At 44.3% G+C, this 10,728-nt stretch overlaps 1 protein-coding gene across 5 annotated transcripts in view; it reads right to left on the bottom strand.

Moving 5' to 3' along the window:
* The window catches only part of LOC107153227 (zinc finger protein 717-like), an 18,070-nt gene extending 14,822 nt beyond the window's left edge, over nucleotides 1-3,248 (bottom strand). For 2 of the 5 annotated variants that reach the window (XM_048801337.1, XM_048801340.1), the window contains exon 1: nucleotides 1,158-1,279. Coding sequence is in view for 2 of the 5 variants with exons in the window: in XM_015498747.2 (XP_015354233.1) it covers nucleotides 1,158-1,223 (66 nt within the window). In the remaining 3 variants the exon portion in view is untranslated. Of the gene's footprint in view, nucleotides 1-1,157; nucleotides 1,281-2,801; nucleotides 2,948-2,986 lie in introns of those variants that run through there. The other 3 variants (XM_015498747.2, XM_048801339.1, XM_015498748.2) reach the window with 3 other exon arrangements.
* Between the last annotated feature and the right edge of the window lie 7,480 nt (nucleotides 3,249-10,728).

The raw sequence follows: 10,728 nt of genomic DNA, 5'->3' as shown, positions 1-10,728 counted from the left end.
TTCAGGGCTTCAAAGTCCAGATAGGTTCAATCCCTAGTATCAAAAAAAAAAAAAAAAAAAGAGAGACTGGGACAATTGGGAAACAGATAAGCCATCTGAATGAGCTACATCAAGAAGGTAAGTGGTACATATACACATGGAGTATTACTCAGCCATAAAGAAGAATAAAATTATGGCATTTGCCAGTAAATGGATGGAACTGGAGGCTATCATGCCAAGTAAAATAAGCCAATCACAAAGGCCTAATATTCTCTCTGATATGTGGATGCTGACACACAATGGGGGTGTGCAGTGGAGTTCACGGGACTGAATAGGACAAAACTTTTCTATGTTTGTGTATGAATACAAGACCAGTGTAACTCCACATAATTTACAACCACAAGACTGAGAAGTTATACCCAATGTATGTATGACATCTCAAAATACATTCCATCATACATAACTTTAAAAAAAAACTTTAAAAAAATGAATGGAAACTAAGGAATGCCAAGAGAAAATTGAGAACACTAGTTTCAAACTCAACAGACTCAAGTCAAGACCTGAGAACAGTCACTAGATTTCACTGTGTGGGTTCCTGGTGAGTTTTCTGAGGAACTGAGACCACAGTCAGTGGGTTAATGTGCAGATGAGCTGTGTCTGCGCAACAGAAAAGCATTCCATTAGTTGCTGCACCATCATACACAGGAACATAAACACAGCCTTCCATGAGCGCCACTGCATGAACAGGTGCGCTGAAGGCCCTGGGGTCGACTCAGCCCCACTGATATCCAAGACAGCCTTCCAAAGCTGTGTGGGCCACGCTCTCTGAAGAACTCCAGGAGAACCTCATTAAGGAAGCTGTAAAGCAGTGAAGAGTCCACAACAGGAAAACGGTGTTTCATGAAAGCTGAGCAGGCTCTTTCCTCAGGTTCCCTCCAATCCTGTGAGAAATGTGTCTGCCTTTCCAGCACAACATCAGAAAGGCCAGGTACACACTGCTCCTCCAAGGAGAGGACCCTGAAGTCAAAACCTGCACCTAACTGTGTGCCAACTTTATTTATGAACATTAACTTCAGACTCAGTTTTACTTATTTCTACTTTTCTGTTTTAAGTCATGGACCCACAAACCCCATGCAGTATAATGTAAACCAAGTGAGGAATGGATAAAAACAACTCACTGGAGTCTCACTCATTTTTTCAGTGCTCCTGGAAACAGGCAGAAAAGGTGAATAAGGTGAAGTCATGAGGGAAATGGGCAGGGGGCGTGGTCCTAGATTCTCCTGCTCAGACCAACACACTGGCTGGAAAAGACCAAAAAGAAAGATTTTTAGCAAATGTCTGTTTTGACTTAACTATGGCAAAATAAGGCCAGCTGAAGAGTGATCCAGGGCAAGTCACATTTCCACAAATTCAATTTTTAAAACCTTTAGCCAGGCACAGTGGCGCACACCTGCAATTCCAGCAGCTTGGGAGGCTGAGGCAGGAAGATTGCAAATTCAAAGCCAGCCTCAGCAACTTAGCAAGGTGCTAAGTAACCCAGTGAGACCCTGTCTCTAAATAAAATACAAAATAAGGTGGGGATGTGGCTCAGTGGTGAGTGCCGCTGAGTTCAATCTCCAGTACAAAAAAAAAAAAAAAAACAATAAAACTTTCATATTTGGTAGAGACTCCTTGGCAACCTTTCCTAAATTACCAGGAAGATCCATCAGGTCGGAGGGAAGATCAGCAGATTTCTAGATGCCAGATTTGGTGATAAACCAGGTCTGAGAGCTAAGACATTGGAAGCAATTTGGGAACAATGAAGAAATGGAATGTTCAAAGAGTACTGTGGGCAGACTGCCCAGGTATTACAGGTATTTCTCCACCCCAGACCACACCTTCAGGCCCCTCCAATAGATAACATTTCCAAGGTTCCAGCCTCCCCTTCTCAGTCTGACTGAACTCTTTACAGAAAACTGGTCCCAAACCTCCAGAACTGCCTACCTGCTGACAGCTTCTGGTGGAGCATTACTAGAGGAGCCTTGCTGCGCTCCTGCTGCCTGGGCCAGACAAAGCAAGTCCAGGGCTCCTGTCTCCCACTGACTGGGCCAGGCTTCGAAAAGCCAAGTCCAGAGCTACTGTCTCCTGCTGTCTGGGCCAGGCAAAGCAAGTCCAGGACTCCTGTCTCCCACTGTCTAGGCCAGGCAAAGCCAAGTCCAGGGCTCCTGTCTCCCACTGTCTGGGCCAAGCTTTGCAAAGCCCAGTCCAGGGCTCCTGTCTCCTGCTATCTGGGCCAGGCAAACCGAGTCCAGGGCTCTTGTCTCCCCCTGTCTGGGCCAGGCAAAGCCCATCCAGGGCATCACTCTCTGCCCTGGCCTCCTCTGAAAATGCAGCCGAGGCGAACTTTCTGGCGGCACTTTCCTTCAGACTCTGTAAGGCTTACTTTTACTTTGCCCCAAGATTAGGGGGCCATCATCACGCAGGACCCCCAACCCCGTTAGAACTTACTGTCCCTGGACACCAGTCTGGTATAGGACACTGTAAGCTCCAACTGCGGGCGGCTGTCCTCAAAGTGAAAGTGGAATCCCCCTCCCTGAAATCGGGGCTTCCCCCTGCAGAGAGGGCGAGCTCAGGGGGCACAGCGGCCCCGCCCGGACAGGTGCCCAGGGAAGGGACCGCAAGGGAGGAGAGGGACGCCGCCGCTAACTCGGGTCGACCGAGCCCGCAGCGCACAGGCCACCGGCTTCTCTTTAAGTCGGGTACTGGGAAGACAGAACCTGACACGTAGGTTTCTTCCATCTACCTTCAAGGCTGGCTTCCAATCCAGCCAAACCCCCGCCCACCTGGCTCGGAACGCTCCTCCGGAGCAGCGAGTCCCAGCATCCAGGGCAGAGCCCTGCCGCCGCAGCCGGAGGGCCCCAGAAACCCCACTGGCTCCAGTGACACCACGGGCACACAGTGCGGCCGGCCGCAGGTGGCCTGCTTCAAGTGGGGCGGGGCGCGGCGCTCGAGCTACTGAACAGCTCACCTCGGCTGGGACGACCCAACGGAACGGGGGCGTCAACCGGCGCCCCGGGCGGAGCGGGGCAGTCGCAGCGGGCGAGCGGTCTGGGGAGCTGCAGGGCCCCGGCGTGAGCTCAGGTGTCGGCGCGCACCCACCCGCCGGGCCTCGCGGCAGCACCCGTCCCCTCCCAGCTCCCGCTGGCGCCCGCGCGCCACTGCGCGGAGGCGCGGCCCAGCCCAGCAAGCACTTGGCACTCTAGCCCGACTGCCGCGGGGGCGGGAGCGTCCGCAGCAAGATGGCGCGGGGGGGGGGGCCGGCGCATGCGCAGAGGACTCCGGAAGCGCTCCGAGCGGAGCGGGCGACGGCGGCCAACCCTGCCTCCCCCGAGGGCCCGGCGGTCCTGCCGAGGGGCGGGGCCGTCCGCTGCGGGGCGCGCTGCCGGAGGCCCGGGATTGGCCGCCCCGCGCGCGTGACCGCAGCCCCTCCCCGAAAAGGGGCGGTCGCGGGGTGTGGGGGTGGCGCTCGCAGCGCGGGCGGTTTAGCTAGGGATGCTGCAGGCGAGCGTGTTGGACCTTGGAAGGTCTGTCTGGGTTTTAATTCGTTAAGTGACAGGAAATCAATGTCTGTTTTCTTCCGAAGAATCAGGAAAAGCTTATCACCCGCTGAACTAACGGGGCGTCGCCAGTGGCGTTCGCTACTCCGTGGGAGATCCTCCCGTCACGAGTCAGGACGCCCGGGGCGGGCGTGGCCCGGGGCAGGCTCTGGGCGGGTGTTCAGGGTGTCTGGAGGGTGCTCACGGGGCTCCCGCGCTGCTGCGCCCGTGGGCCTGGCCAGATGGGAGCCAGTGCTCCTTTCAGGGCGCCTCGCCCGGCCTGCTCCGCCCGGCGCCCAAGCTAGACCCGCGGAGCTGGAGGGAGGCCCTCCCCTCCGAGGTCAAGCCCCCGAGGTAGCCGTCTACCCTACGGTGGCGGAGATGAAAAGGCCTGCAGGGTTAGCTGTCAAACAGCGACCTCTTACTGCTACCACTGCCCCTAAAAGAACAGAGAGCCCTCCGGAGCGTGCTGTGGCTGTGGTCAGTTGGGCCACTGGGTCAGGGCCTGACCCTCGCCAACCTTCCGGTTCCTGAACTAAATGCCATTGAGTGGATCACTGAGCAGTTGGTTGCCCTCTTGCCCAATGGCGAGGCGGGAGGTTACACACCCACCACACCGAAGGCCGACCTTGTGGGACAGCTACAGATGACTGAGGGTGCCCGGGAGCCCAGCGCCCCGACCGCCCCGGGTAACCACTGTATAGCAGGTGGGCCCATCTCTTTCGAATTGGACACCAGGGCTACACTCACAGTACTTGTCCAATTTTGGGGACCCACCTCTACCTCCACGATCTCCATTGTCAGGGTGTAAGGCAAACCATACCAACCATTAAAGACCCACTTCTCACATGCTCCATTCACGAGATCCTTTTGTCCCATTCTTTCCTCATCATCCCCCAATGCCCTACTCCCTTACTAAGTTGAGACCTTTTAAGTAAATTAGGTTCATCCATTTCCTTTAATCTTCCCCAGACTTGTCCCCACTTCCACTCCTCCTCCTCCTCCTCCTCCTCCTCCTCCTCCTCCTATCACCTACAGCCACCTCCTCATCAACACCCTTGCCCCCATCCTTGGTCAATTCTCAGGTATGGGAAGTGGGGACAAGTCTGGCTTCCAATCCAGCCAAACCCCCGCCCACCTGGCTCGGAACGCTCCTCAGGAGCAGCGAGTCCCAGCATCCAGGGCAGAGCCCTGCCTCCGCAGCCTGAAATGGCATTATCCCATTGATTTGCTGTTTGATCTTCATGCATCAAGTTCAGCTCTTCCTTGGGACATAACAGTTTAAGAGTTTTCCAGAGAAAGATCTTCTGCACTGTCCATCTAAAGAGGCAATCAACGCTCATTTTATGTCTGGTATGAAAGAAGCTAATGCTTCAAAGCAGAAAAGCCAAGTAATCAATAAAATTCAGAAAAAAAAAGATCATAAGCAGCTTTGGATGGGACTTCAAAATGACAGATTTGACCAATTTGGGGCCATCAGTCAGAAACTTAGGGAGTATCCTGCAGAAGAAAATGGATTTCATTATATCCCTTTTAGACTATATCAGGCAACAACTGAACACCATTTCATTCAGAAACTGTTTTGTGGGTGGCTGCAGATGGACAGCTATATACACTGGGCAATCTCCTCAAAGAAGTTTGTCCCTCTGCAATTACTCCTGAAGGTGGAGAAAGAAGGAATCAAGTGACAATTCATGGAATTGAGCCAATGTTGGAAACACCTCTGCAGCAGCTAAGTGAAATCTGAGCTATCCGGATAATTCTCTTAGCATCATCCGCAAACAAACAAGAGTGAAGCACCAATTGCTGGCTTGAATGTTTATACAGTTTATACAGTTTTCTGTAAAGAGTTCAGTCAGACTGAGAAGGGGAGGCTGGAACCTTGGAAATTTTAATATTTTTGAAGTTATATTTTTCTTGATAGAAGAGGGGTTTTGCTTTGTGAAGAAAATGAAGATTTTGTGCTCAGAAGAATGATTATTAAAATCAGTTATCATGTATAGCTCTATTTTTCTAGAAACAGGTATTCTGACTACTTCAGTAACTTTTATAGCTGACTACTTTGAAGATGGCTACCTTTGGGGATTTAAACTAATTCATTGCTTAATAGGTCTTAAGATGAAAGTGTTAGAATACGAAAATTTTTAAAGAGATGATCTTTTGTTGTAGATTGTTTTTTTCCCTAATATATGCATTTTGCTGGCAATGGGTCTATTTAAGAACAGCTGTTTTTTCCAATGAGAATGAGGTAATTTTAGGAACATAGTTTGTAAGTTCACATATATTATAATGGGCCAAACTATAACCTGCCAATTTGCAATACATCTTGATCTTTTTTATTCTAATTTCTTATAATGCAGCAGACTGTATTACAATTCATGTGATACATATAGAGCACAATTTTTATATCTCTGGTTGTACACAAAGTAGAGTCACACCATTGGTGTCTTCATACATGTAGTTACGGTAATGATGTCCATCTCATTCCACCATTTTTCTTACCCCCCCCACATATTGATCTTTTAATACTGTTACCTGATATCCTGTAATTCACTTCTTTACCTAATAGTTGCTTTGAGTTTTGCAAAAGGTTTTTAGTTTTTGTTTTTGTTTTTAACATGAAATTGAGCAATCTATCTGGGTGAACAAGAGAAAGCTGCAAATTTTACTGTATAATGTCCATTCCTGATTTAACACTTTACAGAATATTTTACTAAGATCTCAAAACAATTTGTTATCTAAACATTTTAGCAATGATATGATAGGATAACTGGTAAAATATATTATATTCAATGGGGCTTCTTTACAATGTTTCTTTTGGGGATCTGTGTCTTAAAGGTGGTCTAACATCTAAGTAGAAGACATCACCAGAGTGAGAATTTTAAAAACTTGCATATGAGCATTGGACAAGGCTTTGTTGTTTTATTTTTTGAAAGTGCTTTGAAGGGATAGCCTTTAGGTTTTAGTTATTTCACTTTTCATAATTTTTAAGTAGCTTATATGTAACAAAGTGGTACCATAGGATTTTCACTTTTCAAAGGACTTTGTCATAGCAAAATCAGAGACTCGCCTTTTGAGTTTTAGCAGGAGAATTATTTATTTATAATGTACTTTCTAATCCATTTTTAGCTATATTAGCATTATCTTTAAGGAAAAAAGACATGCTTTTATATTTAAATGTTGTGGGATTTAAGTGTCTTTCTCAAAATAACTTATTCCTTCCTGAGAGAAAATGCAAGAAATACCCTGAATTATTGGAGACTAACATCCATTATTTAAATATGCTGTTATATAACACTGCATCAGTTTTAGGAGTTACATCTCTCCTCCTGGCTCTTTTATATTTGAACAAGATCAATGTAGAATGTTTAAGAACTTGTCTGTTGTCTGAAAATTTTATTGAATCCACCATTTGACCCAGCTACCCCATTCCTTGATTTATACCCAAAGGTCTTAAAATCAGCATACTACAGTGATGCAGGCACACCAATGTTTATAGCAGCTCAACTCATAATAGCTAAACTATAGAACCAACCTAGATGCCCTTCAACAGAGGAATGGATAAAGAAAATGTGGTACATATACACAACAGAATATTATTCAGCCTTAAAGAAGAATAAAATTATGGTATTTGCAGGTAAGTGGATGGAACCAGAGAATATCACGCTAAGTGAAATAAAACAATCCTAAAAAAACCTAAAAGCCAGATGTTTTCTCTGATAAGCAGATGCTGATCCATAGTGGGGTGGGGTGATAGAGAAGAAGAAGGATATTTGGTGTGTGTAGAGGGGAGGCAGAGGAGGGGTGGAGTTGTGGGGATGGGAAGGATGGTAGAAAGAGACAGACATTATTACCCCATATACATGGATGATTATCCTAGTGGAGTGACTCTGAACCATGCACAGCTGGAGGAATGAGAGGTTGTGTTCCATTTGTGTACAATAGTTCAAAATGAATTCTATTGTTAAAAAAAAAAAAACTATTGAAAAGAAGGTGCTGCATATGCCTGATTTAAAAACCAACCAGGAATTTTTCTAAGCCAATGTAGCTTTAGTGATAAGAGATTTAATTCTCTGTTTTTAACTTTTAGCTTGTATGATTGTTTATTTTTTTCTGGAATGTATCTACATTATAAAAGTCTGGACTAGAACCTAAACAATAAAAATCCTCTAAAATTTGACTGTATATATATTTTAGGAAACAAAATACTGAATAACTCTATCCTAAGCTATATAATTTGAATAGAAGAAATTTCCACCAAGTGCATCTTGGAAAATCATACTAGGTAGAAGGCAATGTTAATATATTTGGGTCTTGTTAACATTCAGTCAATTTGGGATTTTTGAAAGTTTTAAGGGAAAAGACCTCTGGAACCTAATGTGAAATATTTAGTAGGTTAACCTGTATTGAGCTGAAGATTTTTACTGTTTATAAGCAGATATCATTTGAACGATAAATGTGTCATTAATCTGCTGTCTTAAGATGTTCACATATACACAAATATGGAGATTAATTCCTCAATTTAAAGATATTTATTTTAATACTGAGTTTCAGTTAAGTGATAAGACAGTGTTAAAACTCTTGGGAAGGTGGAGGGTTTTGTTTGTTTGTTTTGTTTATTTGATGTTTAAATAGAAACTGTATTCTGGGTCTCTGAAAAGGGAATTGTAATAGGCACTATTCTGCTATAACTGTACCAGTATGTGGTGATGCTGATTTGTTTCACTAAGAAGCTCTGGAATGTTTAGCAGTCATTTTCTCTGGCACAAGAGCCTTTTGTATGTTATGCAATTTAAACTTTTAAACCAAAAATTTTATGGTTCAGTATCTTTAGCAAAAAGATGCTGAAGAGAATGTAACATACAGTTCATATGTGGTTATATATAAAAGACACAAATTACCGTGTTATGGCTCTGCCTTGAAACAGCGCAATGAAGTATATCCATGTATTCTGTGATTCTTATGAAAACGTCATAACTGTGTTGTTTTTGTATCTGCTGTTGCCTGTCTTTTGGGCTAGATATAGTGCAGTTAAATGCAGTTACCATCTCATTAAATGCAGATACAGATAAACTGTCTTTTAGTGTTGTAACATTTTACCTAACTTCTAACTTTTTGTATTTTTTTTGTCTGTGTGTTATTTTCCAAAACTGTTCCTACCTCACCATGAGGCTTTATGGATTGTTACATATTATAAATGTTCTATATGAGACAGACTACTGTGTATCTTCCCATTTATTAAAAGCTAAGTAGAAAATAAACTATATCTATAGATAGATAGATAGATCGGGGTGCTTTCTAATGTGACCGTGATTGAACTTTAGTTTGAGAGAATGGAAATATTGATTGAATTTTCAAGAGAATTAGATTTAAGAACATAAAAGAGAAATTCTGTTATCAATAACTTGCAGTAATTTTTTTTAGTAAGAGATCAAATTCTAGTAAACCCATCTTTCCTTAGTGAAAATTTCCTAGTTTACAGTCTGTCTCTTGGTATGCAAACAACCTTGTGCTTAATAATGAACAGAGAGAGATTTTTAAATGAAGCTTCAAAATATGTTTTGTCATTTAATAACATACAGTTTTGTCACTTTTCAAGTACTTTCTGATTCCCACACAGTAAATCACTTTTTATTCTGTTCCCATTTTTCACTGGCATGGAATGGATACAGGGCATAGGATTACTTGTCTCAGGAGCTTTTATAGAACTTATCGATGCCTATTTTAAAACCTGTGTTCTCTACACATTGAAGCTATACTGTTAAATGTTTATCTTTGCTGTTTTGTTTATCAGTATAAACCTGTCAAACCACAGTATGCCAAGCATCTGTATAAAATAATTTTGCGTATTTGGAAAAATCCATTCGTTTTCAACCTCATGTTTTTCATTGGCTCCAGAACATAATATTTCACTGTGGTCCCCTGGCAACTGGTCTCTGAAGTCTGAAGATTGCCTATCTCTTTTTTAAATTTGTTTTTTAGTTTTGGGTGGACACAATATCTTTATTTTTTTATGTGGTGCTGAGGCTCAATCCCAGTGCCTCACATGTGCTAGGCAATCGCTCCGCCGCTGAACCACAACCTCAGACCCGAGATTGCCTATCTCTTGACTGCAGTAGGTATTCCTTAACTCTACCCAAAATATCCAGAAGTTACTGGAGTTCTTATCCACTATAAGGAAAGTTTGCTGCACTTTGACAAAGGCTGCTGGGATTCTACCAACTAAACATATTTTTTGTATTACCATTGATTTCTTGTGAGTCAGCTTGCTGTCCATATTGAATGTCAACCCATTTGAGTATGCTGAAAGACTTACAGTACCTACAAGAATGGTTTTAGATTACCCAATAAAAATAAATGCTTTTCTTATAAAACAATTATATATATAAATATGCAGAGTAATTCTACAATTTAAAAACCAACCAGGAATTTTCTAAGCCAAATGCAACTTTAAAGAGTGATGAGAGATTTAATTTTCTGTTTTTAACTTTTAGCTTGTATGATTTTTTTTTTCTGGAATATAACTACATTATAAAAGGTAGATTCATGGGCTGCGGATATGGCTGAAGCGGTAGCGCGCTCGCCTGGCATGAGCGAGGTGCTGGATTGGATCCTCAACACCACATAAAAATAAAATAAAGATGTTGTGTCCACCGGAAAAAAAAAATTCTCTCTCTCTCTCTTAAAAAAAAATAGATACATTATAAAATGTATCTACATATATATAAAGGATGGACCTGGACTTTCTTCATCTTTGCACTTTGCACATGCTCATCTCCTCCACCTGCACACTCGGGTATACGTGCCCATGCAAGTGTGCTCCTCCCTCTCTCCCTCCCCCGCTCTGCAACGCCCTCTGGCTCGTCTTCTGAACCCCACTTTAGTCGTTTCCACCCAGCACATAGGTATTCTGGAAAGAAGAAGCGGACCTGACCTCCTTTCCCAGTGCTGTCAGAGCGCTGCTGTCAGGTTCCGCACTGACCAGGGGCTAGGAAAGCTTATACTGAGATAAGAAGATATCTAAAGAATGTGATAAGGAGACCCGGCTGGGAGGAACCCGGACTTGGGGAGCACGAACTTAGGGGCCGCCGCGCTGAAATGTGGCCCGGGCGGCCTGCGCTGGGACACCAGCTAGGGAGGACGCTGTGGGCCGGCAGCGCGTGGCGCTCAGCAA

This window comes from Marmota marmota, unplaced genomic scaffold (genome assembly GCF_001458135.2).
Source record: "Marmota marmota marmota unplaced genomic scaffold, marMar, whole genome shotgun sequence".
NCBI classification, from domain to species: Eukaryota; Metazoa; Chordata; class Mammalia; order Rodentia; family Sciuridae; genus Marmota; species Marmota marmota.
This window is presented reverse-complemented; position numbering and strand designations above follow the sequence as displayed.